The 24594-nt window shown below is 57.3% G+C and overlaps 13 protein-coding genes across 14 annotated transcripts; 7 read left to right on the forward strand and 6 right to left on the reverse strand.

Moving 5' to 3' along the window:
• Nucleotides 1–91: 91 nt before the first annotated feature.
• On the forward strand, nucleotides 92–1168 carry IUM83_00923 (uncharacterized protein; the record flags this gene model as incomplete). Its single annotated transcript, XM_067924741.1, has 2 exons — nucleotides 92–1010; nucleotides 1095–1168. The coding sequence occupies 2 exons, from the start codon at nucleotides 92–94 to the stop codon at nucleotides 1166–1168; spliced, it is 993 nt and encodes a 330-aa protein (XP_067789527.1).
• A 700-nt stretch (nucleotides 1169–1868) lies between these two features.
• On the reverse strand, nucleotides 1869–2777 carry IUM83_00924 (uncharacterized protein; the record flags this gene model as incomplete). The annotated part of the gene is made up of 1 exon (XM_067924742.1): nucleotides 1869–2777. The coding sequence occupies one exon, from the start codon at nucleotides 2775–2777 to the stop codon at nucleotides 1869–1871; it is 909 nt and encodes a 302-aa protein (XP_067789524.1).
• An 848-nt stretch (nucleotides 2778–3625) lies between these two features.
• IUM83_00925 (mitochondrial import inner membrane translocase subunit tim9) lies at nucleotides 3626–3892 on the reverse strand (the record flags this gene model as incomplete). The annotated part of the gene is made up of 1 exon (XM_067924743.1): nucleotides 3626–3892. The coding sequence occupies one exon, from the start codon at nucleotides 3890–3892 to the stop codon at nucleotides 3626–3628; it is 267 nt and encodes an 88-aa protein (XP_067789523.1).
• A 144-nt stretch (nucleotides 3893–4036) lies between these two features.
• IUM83_00926 (SNARE protein TLG1/Syntaxin 6) lies at nucleotides 4037–5017 on the forward strand (the record flags this gene model as incomplete). The annotated part of the gene is made up of 5 exons (XM_067924744.1): nucleotides 4037–4227; nucleotides 4311–4368; nucleotides 4446–4498; nucleotides 4586–4814; nucleotides 4928–5017. 5 exons carry the CDS (start codon nucleotides 4037–4039, stop codon nucleotides 5015–5017), a joined length of 621 nt encoding a protein of 206 aa, XP_067789526.1.
• Nucleotides 5018–5332: 315 nt separating this feature from the next.
• Nucleotides 5333–6624, forward strand: IUM83_00927 (Centromere subunit L; the record flags this gene model as incomplete). Its single annotated transcript, XM_067924745.1, has 4 exons — nucleotides 5333–5990; nucleotides 6087–6245; nucleotides 6328–6446; nucleotides 6523–6624. The coding sequence occupies 4 exons, from the start codon at nucleotides 5333–5335 to the stop codon at nucleotides 6622–6624; spliced, it is 1038 nt and encodes a 345-aa protein (XP_067789525.1).
• A 206-nt stretch (nucleotides 6625–6830) lies between these two features.
• IUM83_00928 lies at nucleotides 6831–13991 on the reverse strand (the record flags this gene model as incomplete). 2 transcript variants are annotated; one of them, XM_067924747.1, is made up of 2 exons in its annotated part: nucleotides 12206–12244; nucleotides 12321–13991. In XM_067924747.1, 2 exons carry the CDS (start codon nucleotides 13989–13991, stop codon nucleotides 12206–12208), a joined length of 1710 nt encoding a protein of 569 aa, XP_067789530.1. The 2 variants fall into 2 exon arrangements, with proteins under 2 accessions (XP_067789531.1, XP_067789530.1); XM_067924746.1 differs by lacking the exons at nucleotides 12206–12244; nucleotides 12321–13991 and adding an exon at nucleotides 6831–7856.
• Nucleotides 13992–14091: 100 nt separating this feature from the next.
• IUM83_00929 (serine arginine-rich splicing factor 33-like) lies at nucleotides 14092–15186 on the forward strand (the record flags this gene model as incomplete). Its single annotated transcript, XM_067924748.1, has 5 exons — nucleotides 14092–14236; nucleotides 14307–14374; nucleotides 14478–14603; nucleotides 14704–14750; nucleotides 14871–15186. 5 exons carry the CDS (start codon nucleotides 14092–14094, stop codon nucleotides 15184–15186), a joined length of 702 nt encoding a protein of 233 aa, XP_067789529.1.
• A 289-nt stretch (nucleotides 15187–15475) lies between these two features.
• IUM83_00930 (serine/arginine-rich SC35-like splicing factor SCL30) lies at nucleotides 15476–16409 on the forward strand (the record flags this gene model as incomplete). Its single annotated transcript, XM_067924749.1, has 5 exons — nucleotides 15476–15531; nucleotides 15644–15721; nucleotides 15793–15951; nucleotides 16038–16117; nucleotides 16177–16409. 5 exons carry the CDS (start codon nucleotides 15476–15478, stop codon nucleotides 16407–16409), a joined length of 606 nt encoding a protein of 201 aa, XP_067788944.1.
• Nucleotides 16410–17152: 743 nt separating this feature from the next.
• IUM83_00931 (putative 2,3-bisphosphoglycerate-independent phosphoglycerate mutase) lies at nucleotides 17153–18717 on the forward strand (the record flags this gene model as incomplete). The annotated part of the gene is made up of 4 exons (XM_067924750.1): nucleotides 17153–17273; nucleotides 17349–17445; nucleotides 17516–17833; nucleotides 17907–18717. 4 exons carry the CDS (start codon nucleotides 17153–17155, stop codon nucleotides 18715–18717), a joined length of 1347 nt encoding a protein of 448 aa, XP_067788945.1.
• Nucleotides 18718–18820: 103 nt separating this feature from the next.
• Nucleotides 18821–19422, reverse strand: IUM83_00932 (RNA polymerase II; the record flags this gene model as incomplete). The annotated part of the gene is made up of 3 exons (XM_067924751.1): nucleotides 18821–19025; nucleotides 19101–19190; nucleotides 19262–19422. The coding sequence occupies 3 exons, from the start codon at nucleotides 19420–19422 to the stop codon at nucleotides 18821–18823; spliced, it is 456 nt and encodes a 151-aa protein (XP_067788942.1).
• A 1836-nt stretch (nucleotides 19423–21258) lies between these two features.
• IUM83_00933 (RNA polymerase II) lies at nucleotides 21259–21915 on the reverse strand (the record flags this gene model as incomplete). The annotated part of the gene is made up of 3 exons (XM_067924752.1): nucleotides 21259–21475; nucleotides 21557–21646; nucleotides 21755–21915. 3 exons carry the CDS (start codon nucleotides 21913–21915, stop codon nucleotides 21259–21261), a joined length of 468 nt encoding a protein of 155 aa, XP_067788943.1.
• A 151-nt stretch (nucleotides 21916–22066) lies between these two features.
• Nucleotides 22067–23068, forward strand: IUM83_00934 (ATP synthase mitochondrial F1 complex assembly factor 2; the record flags this gene model as incomplete). Its single annotated transcript, XM_067924753.1, has 3 exons — nucleotides 22067–22660; nucleotides 22743–22793; nucleotides 22871–23068. The coding sequence occupies 3 exons, from the start codon at nucleotides 22067–22069 to the stop codon at nucleotides 23066–23068; spliced, it is 843 nt and encodes a 280-aa protein (XP_067788947.1).
• A 126-nt stretch (nucleotides 23069–23194) lies between these two features.
• Nucleotides 23195–24271, reverse strand: IUM83_00935 (Protocadherin alpha 4 unspliced; the record flags this gene model as incomplete). Its single annotated transcript, XM_067924754.1, has 1 exon — nucleotides 23195–24271. One exon carries the CDS (start codon nucleotides 24269–24271, stop codon nucleotides 23195–23197), a length of 1077 nt encoding a protein of 358 aa, XP_067788519.1.
• Nucleotides 24272–24594: the final 323 nt, after the last annotated feature.

Below are 24594 nucleotides of genomic sequence, written 5' to 3' on the forward strand. Positions count from 1 at the left end.
GATTGGCCAGCACGAAATTTTGTGTCCGCCCACACGTCTCACACATCTCGTTTGCTCCCCCCAATCGCAGACCCAGGAACCAAAAGACCAAATGGCCGCACGCTTTTCGCCGCAGGACGTCGCGCTGGAGCCCGAGGGCAAGCGGCGACTCGGGCCGCACGTGCAGCGCCGCGGCGACGGCTTCACGGAGGCCGAGTCCATGGGCCTGCTGCAGCTCGTGCGCAGCCACTGGCGCGAGGGCTGGGAGATGATCGCGCAGCTGCACAACCAGCAGTTCGCCAAGCACAACCGCTCGGCCGACTCGCTCAAAAAGAAGTTCTCGCGCCTGTACCGCTCCACGGTCCCGCCGCGCGGCGCCAAGAACTACCAGGCCATCACCTTCGCCCACGTGGTGCACAAGGAGATGATCGAGGGCGTGCCGCCCGCGCCCGGCGCGGTGGTGCCCGGCGTCGACGGCGAGCAGATGGAGGCCGCCTTCCAGCCGCCGCAGCCCGACGAGCGCGTGCAGGACGGCGCCACCGAGTCGGAGCACAGCTGGGTGGACACGGCGTCGGAGGTGGCTCCTACTGCTGCCGCCATGGCCGCGTCCTCTCCGGGTCCCGCGTCGCTGGCTGCGTCGCCTGCTGCAGTGGCTGCTGCTGTTGCGGCTGCTGCTCCGCGTCCACGCGTGCGTGCACCACGTTCTGAGTGGCAGAACCCGGCCGCCGCCTTCCCGCCGGAGGCCACGCCGCTGCCGACGGACGACCTTCTCACGTCGGTGCTCAAAGTCATTCTTCGCTCGCAGTACCAGCGGGATCTGGACCGGGAGGAGGAGCGAGCGCGTCGCGATGAAGAGCGGCAACGCCGTAGGGAAGAGGACGAGCAGCGGAGACAGGAGGAGGAACGCCGACGCGACGAAGAGCGCGAGGAGCGGCGTCGCCGCAGTGAAGAGCGCGCCGAAGAGCGGGCGGAGAACCGCCGGCGCCATGAACAGTTCATGCAGATGATGATGATGCTCGTCGGCAAGAACGGTGCCAGTGAACAGCGAGACACGGACTGTTGAGCGAACGCATTTCTCATGGTTCTCATGTGTTTGCTTCACGTTGTGCGTGCAGGCTGTGCTGGGGCGGAGGATGCCAACACAGTCGGGCGTTCGCGCCAGGCGATCGCTCGAGTCTATTTCATATAGGTATGGTGTCTGCAAATTGACTTGTACAAACGCACTCGCCACTGCATCAAGCTCGAAACAATCATCAAAGAGGTCAAACCGCTCACTGCCTACTCGCCCACGTTTGCCGATTTGTTTGCTCACTTACTCAAAGCGAAGGGATACTCGCCCGTTTACACGGTGAATGTGGCGCAGAGGGGATTGGCGACTACGGTCTCGTTGTACACTGTATGACGGAAACGCGGACCTTCACCGAAAATCTCGTGCGCACGGGGCCACGAAGCGGAGTGAAGACTCTAGGAGCACCCACAGCCGGGGAATCTCTGTCCACGATACCCCATTTCATACATCAACGCGGGGTTGAACGAAGCTGCACTATTTATCTGGTGATCAAAAATGACAAACCCCAGCGTCATGCAAGGAGTGCCTCAGCTGCAATCCAAGGAATAGTCGGATCGTGTCGAAGGCCAGCTCAGCAGCTTACATGTAAATACTTGTTGCATCTCTGGTTTGTAGATCACTTTCGTGTCGTGTCTACATGGATCAGTGAAACTTCGTGGAATTCCTTCCAAGCTACAACGGTACCACTTGCAACTGTTCATCACTTATTATTATCGAAACCATGCATTACCGGTACACTAACGCTAGCGGGGACACTCGCATTGCACTGCAACAGCCGACAACCCAAGTGCACGCAAGAGCCTCCGCCTTGAGACCAAGCTCAGTTCAACCCGGTCCGCTGTTGCTGTGCCGCAGCGATCTGGGCCACGAGCGTGGTCATCACCTGCATGAACTGTTCGTTCCTGCGTCGGTCCTCGGCGCGGTCCTGTTCGACCCGGCGCCGCTGCTCGCGCATCTCTTCCTGCCAGCGCAGCTTCTCCTGTCGCCGCTCCTCGCGCTCCTGCTCCCTCTCCAGGTCTCGCTGCTGCTGGGACTCCAGCAGCACCAGCAAGACCGTCTGCATCAGCTCCTGGCTGGCCGTCGTCTCGCCGTTCTCGATCTGCGCTCGCAGCGTGCGCAGCCGGTCGCCGGCGACGGGCAGGCGGCTGATGGCCGTCTGCCACGCATCGTCCCGCATGGGCGTCTCCTGCGCCATGGCGACGCTCTGCGTCAGCGTCTGGCGCAGCTCGTGCTCGCTGGCCGTCACCGCCGGCTCGGGCAGCGCGTGGCTCTGGCTGGCGGCCTGGGACGTGATCATCTCCACCTCGCTCAGGTCCTCGTGCACCTCCTGCACGTCGCTGTCGGCCACGAGGTCCTCGCTGAGGGCGCGCGCGCCGGCGACGCCGAGGCCGCGGCGCTGGCCGCGCATCTCCTCGCGCACCTTCTTGGCCATGGCGGCGGCGCGTGCGTGCTTCTCCTTGGTGCTGGCGTCGATCTTGGTGCGGTAGAGCTTGGCGAACTTGCGCTTGAGCGAGCTGGCCGTGCGCTTGTGGCCCGGGAACTGCGCGTTGTGCATCTCGGCGATCACGTCCCAGCCCTCCTGCCAGCGCTCGCGCACCTGCAGCAGCAGGCCCTCCGTCTCCTGCACGGAGAAGCCGTCGCCGCGCTTCGAGTAGCCGCGGATCGGGGCCGCCTCGCCGTCATCCGAGGACCCTCCTGGCCGCGGCGCAGATGGAGACGAGGGCGCCATTTTTTGGGGAGAATGGGAAAATGGGGGGAGTTTCGAATGAATGGGTCCGGACGGTCGCGCCATACTGAGACCAAGTGTAGGAGAAACCCTCTCCAAAGCGATAGCACTGGATTTCGCATTTTCTTAGTCGGCAACAAGTTGCTGTTGCTGACGCAACAAGAGCCTGATGAACGGCAAATGTGCAAGTACGAAACTGTTTAAGGCAAAGTGTTTAGTGAATTACTCCAGCCATTTGATGGCGAACTCATATTTTTTATCTTACTGTCGCTAAAGACTTGGACAGAGTTGATGGTATCAAGGACTCCATGCTGGCTTCGCTCACCATGTCAGCAGCGTTCCTGTGGTGCATCCCTGGTGCAACCTCGACTAAGGAACTCGTTGATTTTGGTCTAGCGCTGCTTGGTGCAAGATTGGCAAATGTGCACTAATCCCACACAAACTCAAAGTGACCCAACAATTCGTTAGCCCTGCACCATGGTGGAGAATTTGGCTTCTGTGTTGGTTGACTTTTCACGTCGCTGTCGGGTAGACAACGCTCACATCTTTCTCCGCTACCTGGAACTATTCTCACAAGAATATTACTCTTAAGCCTTCGTTGTACAGTCGACTTCCAGCAACCTTCACCTCATCCCCACGTTGACACGGTTCGATCCCTGAAATCCTACCACGCCTGTCGACACTTCTAGCGTGCGTGTATCTGCTGGTACACCCCCCCAAGCAGCTAACAGCAATACCGCAGGGTCAATGCAAACGCCAGGCCTGAAGCGCCTCTTGTTTAGTGTTCATTTACTGCACCAACGTCTGCCCTTCGTGGCCTCTCATCTGCCTGCCTGCTGACCGCCGCCGCTCTATTTCTGCTGCTCCTGCTGCTGCTGCATGATCTCGGCGTAGCTCTCCTGCAGGCGCACGGACGAGCGCATGGTGTGGCGCAGGAACTTCTCGGCGCAGTTGTTGACGCAGGACGTCTCCTTGTCGTCCAGCTTCTTGCTGCGGAAGGCGTGCACGCAGTCCGAGAAGCACAGCTCCACCGTGCGGCTGAAGTACGCGATGGTCTGCGTCACGCGCATCTCCTCGATGTGCTCCTCCATCTTGCGCTCGAACTCCCGCTGGCTCATGGTGTCGTCGGTCTCGCTTTAGCTGCTCTGCGGCGACCCACCCATTATGATTGAGAAACCGGTACGTCGGTATTTCACCGGTTTTTATAATCAGTCTTCTCTTTTTTCATCGAATCTTTGGCGAGCGACCGGCACGAGGTGACCATGAGCGCGACGGCCTGGGCGTCGTGGCTGGACCGGCTGGAGAGCGCACGCGGCCAGGAGCAGGTGCTGTCCAGCAAGATCCGCACGGGCAACTCGGGCGCCATCGGCACCAGCGTCTTCGCGCTGCAGCAGAGCGTCTCGCGGCTCAAGCGCGACTTCGACCAGCTCAAGCGCTCCTCCAGCAACGCCGTGTACGCCAGGGACACAGGGGAGCTACAGTTCCGGCCGTAGGGAACTCACCAGTGTGTGTGTGCATTGATGGACGCTGTGGCAGGACGAAGCAGGAGGTCGAGCGGCGCGAGCGGCTGCTGAACCAATTGGCACAGGACCAGGTAGAGCACTGTAACTACTGAGCTCCCTGAGCCTCCTTGGCTCTGTATTGACATGGCTGGTGTTCTGTGGCGTGTAGCAAGAGGACTTGGATATGTATAACAGCCGGAAGACTTCTCGGGCTGCAGTGAGGTGCGTCCAGAGGGCCCGCGGAGGTGTGTAGAGATCACGAGGGCTAACGCCCGTGTGTTGTTGCTGTTGCCGCCCATTTGGCTGCAGTCCTGGGGCTGCGGACGCGCCGGCGAGGCTGCTGAGCATGCAGAACCAGATCATGAAGGACCAGGACCAGCAGCTGGACTTGATCGGCCAGGGCGTGTCCAACCTGCGCAGCTACAGCCTGACCGTCAAGGACGAGACCGAGCTGCACGTGCGGCTGCTGAACGAGATCGACGACGATGTGTCCCGCGTCACCGACGGGCTCGAGTCCGAGGGCGCCCGCGCAGCTCGGGTACGATACGCACTCTCTTGCTCTGCACGGAAGCGCCTGCTTCTTTTATCCTCGCTCACCATGACGTGCTTGCCGCTCGAGCTGACAACCCCTTTCTCGGTGTGGTACGGCAGGTGGCCAAGCAAAGCAACAACACCAAGCTGTACATCATCATCCTGGTGCTCGTGCTGGTCCTCATCTTCCTGCTGCTGGCGGGCGGATAGGTAAGCGAGCTATCGCACCCAGTGAGCAAGGTCAGCAGCGTGTGTGTGTGAACTGTACCGGTATCCATAGTCCAGCCTTCCTCTAATTTCTCGGGAGGTGCTAACCGTTAGCACTTTATCCTAACGCAGACGACAAGAGAGGTCCATTTGCCCTCTGACGTCAGCCTCGACCTCGTAGGCAAAATTTCATTTTTTGTTCCGTTTGTTCCGCCTCAACAGCCCAGCCTCTGTTCACAACCGTATTATAACGTCCAAATGGCCGTCGCGTTGTGCTGTGACTGCCAAGACGGAGAAGTGGCGAGTCCGCCGAGCGCCATGCAGAACTCGCGCCCGCCGCGCATAACCCCCGAGCAGCAGCAGAAGATGCGCGAGGCCTACAGCTCGCCCATGCGGCCGTCGCAGTACTCGCGCGGGCCCGAGGACGACAGCGAGCGAGCGGCTGCAGACGGCGAAACGCCGCGCGAGGCCGCCGCGCGCAGGCAGCGCGAGCGCGTGAGCATGGAGCAGGTGCTGCTGGACCGCCGCTGGGTCTTCCACTGCGCGTCGCCGCTCTTCCACTTCCACCGAGACCAGCTCAGCGAGTACGCGCACGACCTGGTGAAGACGCTGCGCGCCGCGGCGCTGCGCGCGTGCGGCCAGCAGCTCGGCTACAGCGTGAGCATCCGCAACTCGGACACGTTCGTGGCCTTCCAGATCCGCGAGGAGCGCGACCGGCGGCGCGCCAAGCCCCAGCAGAGCGCAGCGCCCGAGCGCGCGGGAGGCTTCGTGCTCTACTTCCCGGCCGACGGCGAGCAGCGCGCGCCGCGCAAAGGGCGCGAGAGGCAGCAGGTGCTGCTGCTCAGAGGCAACGAGGAGCTGCTGCGCTGGGTCTGCTCGTGGCTGCAGCGCCGCTTCCAGTGCGTGGTGGGCACCCACGTCGTGCACATCCAGCAGCTCAACCTCAAGCGCTTGGCGCGCAACTGGGTCGTGGCCAGTCTGCTGGCCGAAGCTGCGCGACCGTCGATAGCCCAGTCGAACCAGGAAGCGGACGCCGAAGAGTATCCCCGTGGAAGCTCCATGGCCGCGCAAGAGCCGCCGCGAGCGCCGCTGCTGCTCAAGTACCGAGCGACGAAGGAGGACGACGTGGTGCGCACCTACACGCTTACGGTGCCCTGGTCCACGCTGCGTCGACTTTTCCAGCAGACGAAGGACGGACCTGGAGGTAATCGCCCGTCCACCTACATACCAGGTACGTCGTGGCATGCATTTCATGCTGGGAGATGAGCTGCAATGGTTGACGGGTCTGTGTGTGGTGTTTTGATTGAATTCAGAGCTCATTGAATTGACGGAGCACTTGTACACGGACGCATTACCATTCGACTTGTCGACCTACGAGATCGAGCGGGTTGAGATGCAGGATGTGGCTGTGGACCTAGACGGAGGCGTAGAGGTGGGTTCTGCCAGGATTGGAAAAGCTACCTGGTTAGATGTTGCTGGCTAACTCGATGTGCGTTGTTGACGTCCAGTTTTACAGCATGGACCTCGTGCACACCGTGCTGTTCAGTCTGCTGGAGCTGCTTGCTGTACAAGATGTTGCCACGACTTCGCGGCCGGAGACGACGTTGTGAGTAAATATGACGCAGCACCCCACCGATCAAGCTATCGAGATTCTTCAACTACACACACACACGTGCCATACCACCGAGCAGCTAGATGAGGTGCTCCCAGCGCACGTAGCGACTACGTACGGATATACTGTTTTGCAATTCATTCAACATTCAAACATTCTAGCAGCATGAGACTGAATGACTTTCAAGTGCCATTATGTCACGAGCTATGCGTATCGACTCAAATCCAGCTTGGTTGCAGTGGGGCCACTGCCCTGCGAAAATGACGACGGTGCGCGTGCCCCCGCCGCGGGCGCTGAGCCAGTGAGAGCAAGGCGAAGCGCAGTCTCCAGCACACCACGCAACGTAGGCATCATGGCTGCCACTGCCTCCTTGAATGCAGCAGCATGTGTTTGCGCGAAGCATAACAACAGTCGCGCCAGGATGCCCGGAACCTGTGAAGGAATCGCGTTCTCGGCAGCTGTCGGAGGTGGATTACTGAGCACTACCGCAAGTCTCGGGAGCAGCATGTGTACAAACGCGGCGCCGTGGTGGTCATTCAGCTGCGTCGTCAATAGGCGAAGCAGTCCCTCCGCTTCATCCAATTCAGCGAACTCTGCAGCCGTTTCTGGGTAGTTTGTAGAACTGACGATCTCTACGAGCGAGGGGCCAAGTGCCGCCAGGTATCGATTCGCAATGGAGCTTTGATGCATGTCCACGAGCTTTTTCACAACTGCGTACAAACCCCGCAGGAGATCTGCGCGAGCAATCGCAAGCTGCTGCCTCTTAGCATCGCCATCTTCTGTACCGGGCGCAATTTCCAACACTGCCGAAGCTGTCTCTGCTACATCAGCATGAAAGTACTCCGCGTCGTCTTGGAGACAAGCCGGGAAACTTGCAGCAAAATTCGCTGCGATCTGCATCGAAAACCCTGGGGCACTATGAATGTCCACCTTGAGCCACTCGGAAAGGAACTCGAAAGAGCTGCGCACGCTTGACTTGATCCGAGTCAAAACATCCTCACATGAGCCGCTGTTGGTTTCAAGTGTGCGTGCCAACGCAAATACCGACTCGGTGGAAGCACGACTGAGCGTCACCACTGCTTCTTTTACAGAAGAAGAATGGTAGCTACTAGCAACCGAACAAATGGCCTGCTGCACCATAGCAACTGAGCGCACCACCCCACTTCGCGCTTCTTCAGTAGTGTGCAGAAGCACAATGCCGGTTGTTGCAAACTTCACAACCTCAGTCATGTGCTTTGAATCTTCTTCACTCGCGATGGGGCTGCGGCGAGATCCTGTCGTCCTGCTCCCGATGCTTACTGCTCGAGCGTGCCGAGTCTGTTCGCTCGCGTCACACAGATTGCATACCACTTCGGTTGGGCACAGCCCTGCTTGTGCGACGACGTCAAAAAGCGCAGCACTACTCTGCTCTCCATCCTCCCCAGAGCGACACATATCTCTAGCAAATGCTAGGTTTTCCCGTGATAGACACAAAAAAATTGACTTCAGAGCTTCCAGTTGAGAGGGACCGGTGCACCGCTTACTGACCAGCATCAGCGCATTTAGTGCTGTTGTTAGAAGCACTGGGAAATTGCTGGACGAAATACCACATTGCTTGGAAGGGTTCTCAACCAAGGCCCTCAGTATTAACGGAATACTGCGAAGAACTGCTGGTAATTCCGTGTCGTCCTCCATTCGGTCACGAGCGTTCGTGTTCATATGGAAAATTGCGCTTGAAAGGATCACGGACGACCACTTAGGGATATTGCCCTCCGGTGTGTTGAACAAAGACACGGACTTCGGCACATAAACTTCCAGTATCGCCATCGCATTTACAATCTTTGGCCAGAACCGTTTGTAAAGCGAGCGCAGTGCTTTTGAAGCTGACAGAGCAGCTGCCGAAGCAGTGGCAGCAGGTCCGACCGGTGGAAGGGGTAGTTGCAAGGCTGGCATCACCATGGGTTCATCATCCTGTAATGCTGCAGAGGAGGGCGAGTCCAGCTGTGCCCAATGAGCGCTGCCCTGCATCACAACACCGTACGCGAATGTCGTATCCATCCAGCACTTGAACAAGTACTCAGTGGTACCCGACAACCCGTTGGTCATTGCTTTTACAAGTGGGGATGCCGTGATAGCTCTGCGTTCATCGTCGCGTGCATCCTTTTGAGCGATAGCTTCCGTCACACATGACGTTAGAAGTTCCCCCACAGATGCCAAATTAGCGAGCGCGAGCGAAGTACGAGTGAGTTCATCTCCAATGAAGTGCGCGTGGCCATAATCAGGTGTCACCACTGCTCTCAGAATGCGCCCCAATCCCACCTTGTCTTGAATAAGATGAGCTGAAACACAAGCGCCAGCAATGCCGTGTGCCTCGAGAAGAAGTGGGGCGTAGAAATACGTTTCTTCGCTCCTGTCATTTTCCGTAGTTTGGGTCAACAATGAAGACTCGACTTGTACCTGCTTGAGAGCATGACGAATGGCAGACGAAAGCTGGGCTCGATACGGATCCAACAAGTACGCATCACCCGTGGCAACTTCAGGATCGCGAGCAGACGCGAAGTTTTTCACTAACACGTTGAGCAGTCGAAGACCCACGCACTGGAACATAAGAAGCTCATCTCCTTCGGCCGATGTCGTGGTTACGTGGCATGCGAGGGTGACAAATTCGTCCAGGTACATACACAGGAAGTTACCAATGTTGGACTCTGTGGAGATCGGCAAGGCTGCTCCAGCAGCAAGCATTTCGAAGAAGTAGCGGCGCGCCGCGACAAGGTCAAAATGAAGCTGCTTGGTTTGGCAGATGCCGGTTGCCACGGGCGGAACTGCCGCCATTAACTCGAACACTCGAAGCACACACTCCACAGCGAAGTGACGTACTTGTCGAGAAAGCGGTGGCATCAACGCAATGAGCTCACCCACGCTTGCCTTTGTTGCTCGCCATGTATCCACTTGGGTAGCAACAGCAGCAGACGCAAGCGAGTTAGCATCTGCCGTGGGTAGATCTAGAGTTGGGTTGGGCGACCATGATGAGTCATCATCTCCCGAAGCCTCGACGTTTTCTGTTGCCTGAATACCAGGATTGATTCCTTTCGGACTCATCATCAGCTGCTCTGCACTTACCCCCGCAAAAGTGCTTGCAGATTCGCCGATGGCAATACTGCGGCACAAGAGGGCCCACAGGCAAGGCTCGGCGCCTTCATGGTCTCTGCCTTCTACATCAAGTAGCGCCAGGGCCGTGATTTGAAGAGCGCTAATACCATTCCGTTGCATGGTCGAAGAATCTGCAACAGCGAAAGAGAGCACGTCCCACATTCCATGCAACCCGGGCAAGTAGCTCCACATGAGCTCGTTGTATTCGACGTGAAGTGCGGAGAAGAGCAGACAAAACAGGTTCTGGCGGCGTATTAATGTCGGGTCCCTTTCCACCAGCGTACGGATACAAGATAGTCCAACATTTTGCAAGATACTGCGACTCCACCCATTTGTAAAAGCACCGACATTGACGAGGTCATTTTGCTTGAATGGCTCTCCGTAGGCTCCTAGGATACCCACAGAAGGGCCAGAGTTTGACGGTGGTGACAACATCGGCGCCCCTGAGCTCTGTGCTGATGCCAATGACGACGACATTGCTGAGTTTAACAGAGCGGTGTCAGAAATGATACGCAGAATATACATCAAATCGGGAGATTGAAAGCGGGACGGGGCAAACACGACTACTTGCTCAAGGAACTTCAAAAACTCCAACTCGACTCGTGCGTCACCCTCCTGACGAAGAAGCATCCAGTACGAGTAAAACTCGTTCAAACGATCGCTCGAACCATCCAGTTCTGGGCCGAGCGTTGCTACCACATCGTTAATAATTCGCCCAAGGGCAACCTTTGTGCTGATTTGCCAACGGAGTCCACGCTTATTGACTTTGGAATAAACAAACCCAGCCAATACGTGAGCTTCCATGAGAGAAAACGTTGAGTTCACAAACTGCTCGTAATCGCCTCCAGTTGAATTGACGGACTCCAAGATAATACTCCAAGAATGCAAGATCCACGTGCGCAACGGTTGCGAGCATTCACCGGCAAACCGGAAAATGAGTCCTGTGTCAATGGAGATGCGTGAGCCGCACACGCGCTTAATGCAGGCCAGTGCAAAAGCTGCACCAGCTGACAGAACAGAAACGTCTAAGTCAGCGTTCGAAGCCCCCTGTGGGAGTTTATCCACCACCAAGCGCTTTTCCAACTCGATAATCAGCCCCTTGCAGTGATCTTCCCCAAGCAGCAGTGCCAGCGTGCCGAGCGCCTCGCCTGCACCGCGACGAACCTCCGCATTTTCACTCGAAATCATTTCACAAAGCATGGTTTGCATTTGAATAGGCCAAGAGGTTGCAGAAAGCGACGCCGACAAAGTCGGCGCGGCACCGGATTTTTCAAGACGCTTAGCTTCAGCGATCACTGCAAATAGCACGGAGCACACATTAACTTCGCAGTCCGCGCGCACATCAGTTAGGGCTCCTGCGTAGTGTTGGAGACACCGGAGCTGTAAATCTTCCGGGATAAAATGGAACAGCCGACCAAACAGAAGTACGCTCGCATCGACAAGGCGAACGTATGTGAATGGGCTGCAGCTTGCACGCTTTGCTCCGCCTTCCACAACCTCTTTTTCAGTGATTGATCTCCAAAACGTGTCGAGATATTGCACCTCAATTTCAGTATCCGTCAAAGCATTTTCCCGCTGCTGCAATCCAAGCAAGTGATTCAGCTCCCTGGAATACAGAGGAGACGGGTAGTCCCCTGGTTCCAAGCGCGAAAGGGTCACAATATCAAGAGCGTTGTCCTCCGACGAAAGCACGCTTTGAAGGTATGTAGACTTTGCCGGCACCAATGAGGAATGCCGAAGATTTGTTAGCGCCTGCGCGGTGGTGAATTCCGCGATTAAATCCAATAGCACGATGTACGAATCGCTGTAAATTGGTGGGAGCATCGAAAAACAGTTGATAATCCACCCCATTAGGCGAAATCGAGCAATTTGACCACGCCGCTTGAGAGGGTTGCTAAGAGTATCCTGCGTTGCAGTCAAGTACACGTGCAATATGTGACTCGCGAGAAGATTGACATCATTATCAGGATCTGCCGCAAGACCCTGGCAATTGGCCAGGAAGCTGCTAAGCGCAATCACGGCAGCTTCGATGCGCAGAAGCTCGAGAGATGATTCGCGACTGTGGAGCACACTGGACTTGAGCCATAAGTTCAGGAGTTTTTCCAGGTTGGCCTTTATCCATTTCTCGTTGTTCATCGAAACCAGACTTCCCACCAACGTCCAACCTGCGCGTGTGCACGTGAGCCAAATGCTATCTGCGCATTCACTGAGAAACTGACTTTCAACGAGCTCCTCGGAAATGGAATAGATATCGTCCATAATTGCTTGGGACAATCCTCCTTTGGCGTCAAGCTTAACGGCACGGAGGATATGGGCGATCGCCGTGGATCTACCCTGAATCGCGTACAAGTGCGTCTTGCTTTGCATCTCATTGCCTTCATCTTGGCCATCCTCAGCCTTCTCAGCTGGCTCCGAATTTCTTGCTTCTTCGCCGTCTGAGCCTCCACGCATTAGATACTCGGCAGTATCCCGAAGGCCCTGAAGACACCCTGTCAGCACGCTTTTCAAGCGATATGGGATTGCAGTGACAAGCGACGCCAGTGCGACAGCAGCCTGAAAACGAACACTTTGCTTTTCGTGACAAATCAGGTCCTGGAATACGTCGCTAGCACCACGTGCATGGCTCACAGAAGCCTCCCCCATCGAGTGAAAGAGATGACTCAGCTCCACTAACGCAGCCAGAATCTTGTGGTGGTTTGACTCTGCTGCCTGCGCCTCAACTTTTAGTTTCTGCAGGTAGGCACCCAGCAGCACCTCTTGCTGGCGCTCGGTGAGGCATCCGTTGAGCCCATAACGCAAAACGAATCCCACGGAGTTGCGCGCTCGAGTCAAATCACCGAGAGCGAAAGGATGGTCGAGGATAGCAAGGATCGCATCCAGGACTTCACGAAGCTGCGACTCAGCGATCGAGTCGGGTGGCAAGCGCTCAAACATACTGCACAGCGCGATCGAGAATGAGGCGAGGATGCCTCCATGACTTTGGTTCGGGTTGGTGGACAAATACTTGCTGGTCACCATGTCCTTAAAGTAAAGAACCACGTTTGCGATGGTCGAGAAGTTCACCGTGGTTGCTTTTCGGCGAGAAAGCGACGCCGGCAGGTTAATCCCAGGAACGTGCAGTTTGAAGCCTGTCTTGGCCTTCCCGCTGCCGCTGGATGGCGGTGTGTCGTGTTCATTGGACGACCGCCCAGCTGCATCCTCCTCGTTCGCGCCATTGTTATCCCCCGCCTGGATCTCAGCTTCCCCCGACGACGACGTCGCGTACTTGGCAAGCACCGTGCCAACCACTGTCGAGTACGCCTTCCTCGCTTCAGGAGCGACGTCGTCCATGCCCTTCGCTGTAATCTGCAAAATTGCATCCAGTGAAACACCCTGCGCGCCGGCGTGGCTGCCGCCTCCACTACCTGCTCCGGCAGCGGATCCGCTGGCACTAGCAGCAGCTCCTCCACTTCCATTCCCACTACCACTGCCGCTCCCTTGAGCTCCTCCAGCTCCTCCAGCTCCTGCACCTGCCGACGCCGCCGTGGACGCCGACGTCCGCTCTGCCACCACCTGCAGCAGCCTCGCGGCGGCGATGCGCACCTCGGGCGCCTTGTCCTGGAAGCTCTTGTTGACGATCTTGAGCGCCTCGGCGTGGAACGGCACCAGCCGTCTCGAGTCCGCCTCCAGCGCGTGGGCCACGCTCTCGATCAGGCACTGCTTCATGTAGTAGTCGGCCGCGCGCAGGCTCTTGTTGGCCAGCGCCACGGCGTCGGGCAGGAACTGCAGCGCCTCCTGCAGCGGCAGGCGGCACACCACCATGAGCAGCGACGCCTTGACGTACAGCGACGAGTTCTTGGCCGCCAGCGCGTCGTTGACGCTGGGCACGACCGAGAAGTCGAAGGCGCGCACGAGCAGGTCGCACACCAGGCGGTGCACGCACTCGGACGTGGCGGCGCTGGGCGCGGACAGCGACACGGCGCCGCCTCCTGCCGCGCCAGCGCTTGAGTTGCCCGTGTGGCCGCCGCTGTACACGATGAGCGTGGCCAGCAGCAGCTGGAACAGCGCCGCGTTGCTCTTGGCGCTGCGCTTCTTGCTCGCGCCGGGCGCCGCCAGCAGCTCCGGCTTCCACAGACGCTGCAGCGCGATCAGCGCCTGCACCAGCTCCTGCTGCTGCTTGTGCTGCTCCAAGGCGGAGCCCCCGCCGGCGCGCAGGGCCTCCACGGCGGCCGCCAGCCTCCGCGCCGCGCCCTTCATCTGTCTTCGGTACCGGTATCTGACGTCGGGAGGGGGAATTGCGTCCCCGGGGGTAGAATTCGGGCGGGAGGGGATACAAAAGAGTGAAGAGAAGACCAAGATGATGCAGACGACGACGACTCGGTCGTGGGAGGACCTGCGCAGCAGCGCACGCGCCGCCGAGCGCACGCTGGAGGACAAGATCTCGGCGTACACGGCCGTCAGCAGAGTGCAGGTGCGCGGCTCCGCGGCGGCGTATGATGAAGGTGCGCGTGGGAGGAGGAAGAGGGGCTGGAAGAGGGTGGTGCGGCTGACTGGGGCGCTCTGACGCTGCAGAGAACCCGCCGGAGGAGACGGCGGACGAGAGGGAGCTGGCGGTGGATATTGAGAACGCGCTGGCGGCGGTGCGTGGCGGTGGAGAAGGGAGGAGAGGCTGCCAGGCGGTGGAACTCACTGTTGTTGTTGTGCTTGGCCTTGTTGTGCTGCGTTGTGTGTCTGTGCGCTCAGCTGTCGGACACCATCGACGAGATGAACGTGGTGGTGAACAGGACGTCGGTGAAGACGCAGGACGCCATGCTGCAGCGCTACAGAGAGCTCTATTTCGACTTGAACACGGAGTTCCGTCGCTCGATGGTAGGGCCTCCTTCTTGCTGGCGGAGAAGGTATCCAGAAGGGTTGTTGATGCAGTTGGGCTGTGTTTTCGTGTGTGTGTGTGTGTTTGGTTGCTGAGTAGAGCGCACTGCAGGAGAAGCGCGACGCACAGAAGCTCTTTGGCAACAGGTGCGCTTGGATTTATTTTTTTGAGTTAATCTCCCAGTTCTCTGCATCAATTGGTGGTGCTGAACAGTATCTAACCGTTCTTTTGGGTTTTGATGGCTGGACCTGTTTGTACTGGAGTAGAGCGCACAACGGCCACTCGGACGACGCAGAGATGGACTCGCTGCTGAACGAGCGCCGCGCCGTGGACTCGTCGCGATCCATGACCAGTAGCATCATCGAGCAGGCAATGGCGACCAAGAACGCACTGGAGAACCAGCGCCGGCAGTTCACGTCGTCGCACGGCAAGGTGGCGACGCTGGGCAGCTCGTTCGCCGGCATCAACACGCTCGTGGAGCAGATCCGGCGCAAGAAGATGCGCAACAACACCATTCTGGCGCTGGTGATCGCCGGCTGCGTCTGCTTCACGCTCTGGTGGGTCGTGCTGTCTAAAATCTAATGCTATTTGTCAGGGAGCGGCCGTGCAGCCACACCCTAAGTAATACACAAGCTCCATACAGGTCATTCTGCAAATACTGCTGCTATTGCATCACTGCTGCACACGTCACATTTGGCACCGGAAATTAAAGTTTTTACCCACCAATCATCTGCGGCCACATCGTCGATAACGCCGCCCATTGGTCAAAACAGCGTCCGGGATTTGCCTTCTAAAATGGTTGGCGTCCTTTGTGTACGGGGGCTTCACACTGAAAACGACCGAGCCAAGAGGCAGAGCAACCACTACGAGCATGGGCGACCGCGGAGGAATCTCGCTGCTGGTGCGCAACATCAGCCGCCGTCTGAGGTGCGTGATCTTGTCTGTCTGCTGCTCTCTGCTCCGCCTTGCTGCTCTCCGCTCGAGGCGCAACGAGCTGTTATAGAAAGTGACTAACCTCTGCCACGTGCCGGATCTGCAGACCCGAGGACATCCGCAAGGAGTTCGAGCGCTACGGCGAGGTGCGCGACGTCTACATCCCCAAGGACTACTACACCAAGTACGTGGCCCGCTGGAGCATTGGGACTAGGCCGTTGCAGCTGACAGAGAGGCGCTGCTTGTTGTTGACAGGGAGCCCAAGGGCTTTGCGTTCGTCGAGTTCCGCAGCGAGCGCGAGGCCGACGACGCCCGCCGCAACTTGGACGGCGTGCGCATCGACGGCCGCGACATCCGCGTGGTGTTCGCCCAGGAGCGCCGCAAGTCGACGGAGCAGATGCGCGAGCGCGAGAAGTGCGGCTCCACTGTTCACGTTTTCTTTTCTTTCTTTCTTGCAGGAGACTGTGTTGCTAAAGGAATTGCGGTGTGATTTACTACAGGACGGAGAGACGTGGTGGAGGCCGTCGCTCGCGCTCCAGGTCGCCCCGCCGCCGGGCGCCGCGGGGACGATCTCGCTCTCGTTCTCGTGACCGTCGGGCTCCCGCTCGTCGCTCGTCGCGCTCGCGTTCTCCTGTGAAGGGCCGATCGCGTTCTCGTTCGCGCTCGAACTCCCGCGGCCGCTCGCCTCCGCGTCGGTCGGGATCTCCGGCGCGTTCCCCGTCCCCGCGCAGATCGGCCTCCCCGCGCGCTGCGGCGTCGCCTCGTCGTTCTGCGTCTCCTCGCCGATCGGCTTCGCCGGCTGCCCGGTCGCCGTCTCCTTCGCCGCGCCGTTCCAAGGACCGATCGTACTCGCCATCACCTCGACGAGATGAAGGTCGCCGCTCGCCTTCCGGCTCCCCGCGTCGGGACTAGGCTGGCTTGGTCGCACCATGGAGTGGTGGTCGGCGGATAGCTAGCTGCGCTCAACCCCCTGTCTCTAAACAAGTATCGCCGACGGACCAAGCGAGCGACATGGACAACCTCATGGAAAACTGCACGACATCTCGCGTTGATCTCCTGTCTGCTGCCCAACTCGCATGCGATTGTTTGCGTGCCCCTCTACCCGAAGTTGCAGGTGCAAGCGCAAGAGCAGAAGTTGTGAAGATGGTGAAGACTCAAGCACAAAGATACAAACGCAAATAAAAACAAAGAAGACTGGGTACTACAACTACTTGTCCAAGAGGGAAGGCAGAGAGGAAGGTTTTAAAGCAAGCTGCGACCCCAGCCAGATGAGCTTCGTAGCGTCGGTCGGGTGTCAAGGTGGTCTAGAGTCGTGCGTGTCCTGTCCAGGCGTGTTTTGCTCGGTGTTGTGTCATGATCAAGCAAAAAGGGAAGCACAGGTATTTCGTCTACATATTCCTTCGTCTACCATCAATCGCTCGGTGCAAGATCGCCACATTATCTGGCGAGGTGGACGCAGGAGGACGCGTCGCGACCACCTGAAAATATATTTAGAAAATAGGCTTTCCAACGTAAAAGCGGCTCCAAAAACTGGTTTGCCACACTAACTCCGATTTTACTTTGGATACGCTCCGCTCAGAAATATAAAACCAGGGGAAGTCGTACGTCAGCGGCCATGAAGAAGAGATCGGTGGTCTTCGTGCTCATCGACGGGCTGGCGGACGTGTCGCTGCTAGAGCTGGACCAGCAGACGCCGCTGGAGGCGGCGCAGACGCCCGCCATGGACGCCATCGCCCGTACGCTCGCCCCTCTGGCCCCTCCCAACGTTTCTGATTCCCTTTTAACAGTCTGTACCGCCTCCAATTGACTAGATGGCGGGCTGACGGGCCTCATGGACCCCGTGGAGCCTGGCTACGCGTGCGGCAGCGACACCGCGCATATGTCCATCCTGGGCTACAACCCCATCGTGTACGTGGAACTAGAGGAGCTGCGCCAGATCTGTAAATTATGCTAACCATTCTGGGTGTTTCAATGCCAGGCACTACCGCGGCCGTGGCTCTTTTGAGGCGATGGGTGCTGGTCTGCCCATGAACAAGGGCGACGTCGCCTTCAAGTGCAATTTCGCCACGGTGGAGAAGAACGAAGCCGGCCAGCTGATCGTGGAGAGGCGTCGTGTGGACCGCAACTTTCCCGCGTGGGGCATTGAACTCTGCAGCTACTTGGACGGGCTCACGCTCCCGGAGTTCCCCGGGATAGTGGTGGCGACGAAGTACGCTACGGAGCACCGCTGCGGCATTGTCTTCAAGGGCCCGGGACTTTGCGACAAAATGACGGGCACGGATCCGCTGAAGGACCAGTACGTACACGACTTTTTTCAGTAGGTAAAGCGGTTCGATTCTAATCTTTTGGGCTGCTCTATTGATATGAAGTCTCCCTCTGGTGACGTCGGAGCCGCTGAATGACACTCCTGAAGCTGCTTACTCGAGCAAGGTGTTGAACGCAGTGTCTTATGCCATCCACGAACGCCTGTCGGAGCATCCAATCAACAAGGCGCGTGAGGCAGAGAACAAGCCGCCGGCAAATGTGGTGCTGCTGCGTGGACCTGGCGAACGTATTGACGTTCCGACATTCACGGAAATGCATGGACTTACCCCGTTCATGATCGCCCCGACGTGCATTATCGCTGGTCTGGGTATGTCTCTGGGTTTCGAGATCGCTACTGCTCCTGGTGCTACTGGAGACTACCATACCAACTTGCGCTCGAAGGCCGAGACTGCACTAAATATGCTTGGTGGTGGCGACTTCGACTTTGGTTTTGTACACGTCAAAGCAGTTGATGATGCCGGCCATGACCGTGATGTGGCCAAGAAGGTCCACTTTATCGAACGCGCGGACGAGATGATCTCCGTACTGCTGGAGGGAATTCACGCTAAGTGTGGTGACGAAGGTAATGACGTGACTATCGTTGTCACGGGTGACCACACCACGCCTGTCAAGTATGGAGACCATACATTCGAGCCGGTGCCATTCGCGATTGCGCGTGCTGGAGTTGCGTACAAGAGGTTGCAGCACTTCAAGAATGCTGATAACCCGACGAATGCCAACACTTCGTCACCTGGCCCACTGACGGACGGAGTCACCCGCTTTTCGGAGATAGCTGTGGCGCGTGGCGCGCTCGGTCGTTTTGCTGGCGACCAGGTCATGAAGCTCGTGAAGAGCTTCCGTGAGTATGAAATGTAGGCTGCGGGTATGCAAAAAGCGCGGTTATGAGCTAAGTAAACTTGAAATAGTTGTTGAACTCATGTTACGATACGGTTGTGGTGTGCATATTTCGCTGATATGCTTAATGGAGCATTTTGGCCGTCATGCGAGATATCAGGCTCAGAATCTCCTCGATCTCGTTGTCGGTGAAGTGCTTCGGAAGGCTCGGAATCAAAGTCACGGCCTCTTCCACTCCTTCCGGGTTTAGATTCGACAGACACGCGATCTCAAACTCCTCGAGTCGATGGACTTCCTCGTCATGCTCAAACCAAATAGACTGCAAAGCTCTACAATCAATGACACGCAAGCATATCGATAAGTCACGTATCAAAGCCCCAGACTATCGATGCACAGATACACACTCGCGGAGCTCGATTACAGACGCCTGGTTGACTACAGGGTCGCTTGTCCCTGTAAATCGGAGGACGTAGGACTCGGTCTTTTTGAACGCACTGCGATGCATGCGAGGACAAAACCAGTTACACGTTGTCGCGATTCGTGAAATTTGCTCGTGTGAACAAACCTGGTAAACGTTTTCTTCTGCTCCAAGTAGTTGGCTTTCTGCTTCTCCAGAATGATAGCCACCTCAGCGTTGGATAGGCAAACATCATCTTCGAAGTCATCACCCAGATTCAGCGCTGCTGCGTCTTTCGAGTCCATCACAGGGCGAGAAGAAAACGCCATTTTGTCAATTTCTCGTGTTGAACCAGTGTTCACCTCCTTCCTAATGGGATCCGCCAGTTAATTGGCACCGTCCCAAGACAGTTGTGTCTTCAACTCAACTGGGAGGTCTAGCTTGCGAAAATGAACTACTGGTCCAATGGTGAAAGTTGGCGGCTATCATGCTGTAGCTGCTGAAAATTTCTCGGTGCTTCCAACTCACGCGGGAGTGGTTGCTTTATTGCAAGCAGCACTTGCCTCAGTTCCATAGCTATGACACACTCGCGTGTTAGAAACGACGTGGCTTTCCCTGATACTACACCACCACCCGTGTCTCCTCCAGGATGTCTTCCTGTACGACCACAACGGTGCACATAATCTTCAATAGTGAGAGGCATGTCAAATATCACAACGTGCTCAATGTCTGGTAAATCAAGCCCTCTCGAGGCCAGATCTGTGGCGACTAAAACGTCGACGTAACCTGCTCGGAATGCGCGCAACGCCTGAGTACGATAACCTTGCGACTGACCACCATGAAGTGGTGCCACGTGAAATTGCTCACTCCGTAGTAGACGAGCCATGCGCTCGACGCTAGAGCGCGAGTTGCAAAACACAAGCACTGGTGGCTGCTTGGTAGCTCGCAACACATGAAGCAGCCGAGAGAGTTTTTCCGCGGGGCGCATGAACTGCACATCATGAACCACGCTCGAAGATGTAGAAAGTGCCAGCTTGGCCATTGGTGCGCTGTTGATAGCTTGAATGGAAGATGACGGCCATGAGGAGGGAGCTTGGCTTGGCATGTTAGCTTCGTCCACTCGAATAGTTACAGGACGTAGCACCGCCGACCTCGCTAACCGGGGCAAAAAAACAGGTAAAGTTGCCGAAAGCAGCAATGTCTGTCTGCCTGCTGTATTCGCGAGCTGCAGAATCTCGCGCAATTGGGTTTCCATCTCGGGAGCTTCCAGTACTCGGTCCACTTCATCGACAACTAGGAGTAAAATCTGGCCGAGATACAGCGCCTCTCGATGCCGCTGCACAAGATGCAGTAGCCGACCTGGTGTCGCCACGACTGCCACGATCGCATTGCTGTTTTGCTTTAGGTGAGCGACTTGCTCATCCACTGCCACACCACCACAGATTCCAACGACATGTGGGCTGGACGAGCTTGGGAAGAAGGCGGACAGATCGTGGACAACCTGATCCACGAGCTCCCGCGTCGGAACGACCACCAACGCACATGGCGACACCGGCACCATTGGCATTTGAGGACACGGCGCAAAGACAGAGCCATGTTGCCGTTGCAGTAGTCCTAGAAGCGGGAGGATGTAGCACAAAGTCTTTCCGCTGCCAGTAGGCGCCAGAGCGATCACATCACGACCTTGCAAGATGCAAGGGATTGTCTGAGCCTGAACAGCTGAAGGCGTTGTCACCCCACGCGAGTGTAGCACCGATATTATGGCTGGAGACAGCGAGAGCTCCGAAAAACTGTGGATTGGGGGCGGAATTGGGCCTTCTCCCTCGACTTCGATTCCTCGCTCTTGACGCGCCCATGACGCTTCTTGGGTTGCCGAGTCTTCTACTGAAGATGGAGGAATACTCTCTTGGTCCTGTGTACCAGCGGATGGAGCTGGGGGCTCCGCTCGCCGGCGTTTACGCCGCGGCACGTACGCGCGATCGGACATGCCAGCGCCAGCAATATTGATGCATATAACGTTAAATTACGGTGTATGTGACGTGTGAGCGGATAAATTACGCTTGTTCGTAACATAATGTGTGACGTGTGAACTAATACCGTTACGTTCGAAATCATGTCAATTAACGTTATCAGGTTGCATAGCGTTAGAATGACGCTGAGCAGCTTTAGCCGAACATGCGCGCGGCCGTACGAGATACAATGCCCAGGATCTCTTCGATCTCGTCCTCGGCAAAGCGCTTGTGCAGACTGGGGATCAGCGCCACGGCCTCTTCCACCTCTTCCGGGTTCAGGTTCGACAGACACGCGATCTCGAACTCTTCCAGACGGTACTCCACCGTCTCCCCGTCCTCCTCACGCTGGAACGCGAGCGACATCAGCGCCCTACACCACAACACCAACACACCGCAACGGTTAGACCAAATGCGCAGCTATACTACAGTCAAACCCCATCGATCCACGTACTCGCGGAGCTCTGTGACCGAAGCTTGGTTGGCCACGGGGTCCTTGGTGCCGCTGAAGCGCTGCACGTACGAGTACGTCTTCTGGAACACACTGCAATAAGCAACAACGCAGAAGCACGGAGTGGGAGGCGTTGGTTACTACGTTACAATCGAGCAAAGACGAATCGGAGGACAATGACACAAGTGGCGTTGGACGCACTTGGTGAGCTGCTTCTCCTGCGTCTCGTAGTCGGACTTCTGCTTCTCCAGGATGACAGCCACCTCGGCGTTGGACAGACACGTCTCGTTGCGGAAGTCGTCCCCCAGGTTGAGCTCCGCCGCGTCCTCGGTGTCCACCACGTGCTGCGGGTTCGCCGACATGGCTGCTCTCTCCTATCTAACCCGAAAAAAGCAAAGTGTGTCCTATCATATCAGCCGCACACCAAGCTTCACACCAAGTACCTCTTTCTCGTCATACCTCATTCCGTTCCGCAGGTCGTGAACTTCCATCCACACTTTTCCGATCTCCATCATGCTGAGCAGCTCCAGGCCGCAGCTCCGGGCGCTCGCCGCCGCGTCGCAGCGCGGCTTCTCGGCCAAAGTGGGCGCCGGCGGCATCGCCGGCCCCAAGATCACGGGCGTGCTGCGCTTCTACAAGGACGTGGGCGTCAAGGACGTGGAGGCGGAGGACGGCGCCGGCCAGCTCTTCGCCGTGACGCTGGACGGCAAGACGGTCAAGACGCCGCGGCAGCAGCCCGTGCGGCTGCCCACACGTGCCATGGCGTACGCCGTGGCCCACGAGTGGGACGCGCAGAGCCACGACATCCGCCCGGCCACCATGCCCATCATGACGCTGGCGTCCACGGCGCTGGACCTCGTGTTCACGTCCAGCAGCAAGGAGACGGTGGACGAGATGATGCACTACCTGCACACGGACACGGTGTGCTACCAGGTGACGGCCGACCAGCAGGACAAGCTGGTGGCGCTGCAGCACAAGAAGTGGAAGCCGCTGCGCAAGTGGTTCAGCGACACATTCGAGGGCGAAGTGGACGTCAGCCACGGCAGCATCGACAGCCTCGCGCACGACCAGCAGCTCGTCGACAACGTGCGCGCGTACCTGGAGAAGGTGTGTCACTACAGAGTGGTTAACTGGGTGGTGACACCTATGGGTTGCTGATCAGGTGGTTATTGTTGATTGTTGTTTTCAGTTGAACCACTTCGAGCTGACGGCCATGCGCGCACTGACCAAGGAGTGCAAGGTAGGGCTGCATTGCGGCATTGATGGATAGTGAGCAACGTGGTAGCTGATGCGTTTTACTATTGCGTGTGCTTGCAGTCTCTGATCACTGCGCTGGCGATCTTCAAGCGCCACGTCACAGCGAAGGAGGCTATGGACATTTGCCGTTTGGAGGAGGAGTTCCAGATCAACAACTGGGGGCTTGTGGAGGGCGGTCACGATCTCGACCGCGTCAACTGCGCCGTGCGACTCTCGAGCGCGTCCTTCCTGCTCTATCTTCTGGAGAACAAGCACTAAGCTGCTGCTGTGGCCGCGTGAATGCTGCGCATGCGATCCATAGAGGGTTTCACGCCAGTAATGTTTTGAACGAAACTCAAAAGCTAAGGGCGGTGCTGTGAATGGTGTCATAGAGCTACTTTTGTTTTACAGATGACCATTAACTACTGGCTGCGTCGTGAGTACATACGGTTGGCTGCTTGTTTCCTCCTTCTCCCCCTTTTCCTCCTCGGGTGTTTCCTCTTTCGGCGCTTCGCTTCTAGGAGAGGATTGATCCTTCTTCTGCCGGCGAACGTAGACAAATCCAGCACACACAAGCAAGAGGACGCAGACAACAACGGGGATGATAAACCGAAGGTTGTGCTTCCAATCAGACTCATAGGCGTTGCCCTGGCGCGAGATACGAGGCGGCCCGAATTGCGACCCAGGGCCAGGCGAACATGCTTCTCCCCTCATGAGACTTATCATAGGTGCTCCAGTAGCGTTCAGAGACGAAAAAGTTCTTGTAGATTCATCTCGAGGGCAAAGACCATCAGCCAGTAGAATGAACGTGCGGTCCGCGGCTTCGGGGACCATCGAGCTGGATTCATCGTGCATCTTCAGCGCCGCCACAACACCATTCACTGCGATTTCCCCCTTCAAATAGCTAGCCGCAGTTTTCGACACAGACGACGTAAATGCCACAGCGAACGTGTCATTTTCCCCGCACTTGGCTGCCATCCGGTCCTCCATGTCGACCGCAGACAGCGCCGATTTCGAGTCCGGCCACGACGAATTCCACTCCGCCACCATAGCGCACACCGACAATCGCACCGACGAATTAAGCGTACGATTCACAGCTTGAAATCTCGCCCAGTACGATTCAAACTTGCCGCTCTGTGTTCCTTCTTCGAGCAGCGACCAGCTCGCAGCCTGGTATAGGACTGTGCTCTCTGCGGCGGTGGCATAGCCAGCGACGCCATCAATCCAAGAGCTCGAGATGGACATGTTCGCCACCAGCACGAAATCGATAGGTTCGTCGTGCTCGGAGGAGAGGTCTCCTTTACCCACGAAAGACGAGGTCGCGTTGTCTTCTTGGTCTTGGCCGTCGGAGATGGAGACGACGGTGCCAATGCTGATAGCCCCGGGCGGCCCGTTGCTGGGGCCGCTGCAGCTTGCTGACGAGTCTGCATAGCAGCTCATAGTTGCCAGCGCAAGCAGCAGCAAGCCTGATAGTGTCTTCATCTTCGGCTCGGACGTTCTGGAGTGAGACGAGCAGGCTCCGGGTACCTGAGCGTGGGAGGTATTGCCTGCCTACCTCAACGTGAGCTCCAGCGACCGAGCAGAAATGAGCCGAGGTCGCGCTTGCATTATGTGGAGAGAAGTGTCTCTTCGCCTAGAGCCAGCTGGACATTGCACACGACGTTCGAACAGCAAACTGTGAGCAGCACTTCGGATCAGATGCAGCGGTCAGCAAAAATGAACAAGTGCACTATGCGTGCTATACACGTACGATACTATTGAAACGAGGGGAGGCCCACCGCTCAAGTGTCGTGGAATGTACAGGG

The sequence above is a fragment of the Phytophthora cinnamomi genome (genome assembly GCF_018691715.1).
Source record: "Phytophthora cinnamomi strain GKB4 chromosome Unknown Contig53, whole genome shotgun sequence".
NCBI classification, from domain to species: Eukaryota; Oomycota; class Peronosporomycetes; order Peronosporales; family Peronosporaceae; genus Phytophthora; species Phytophthora cinnamomi.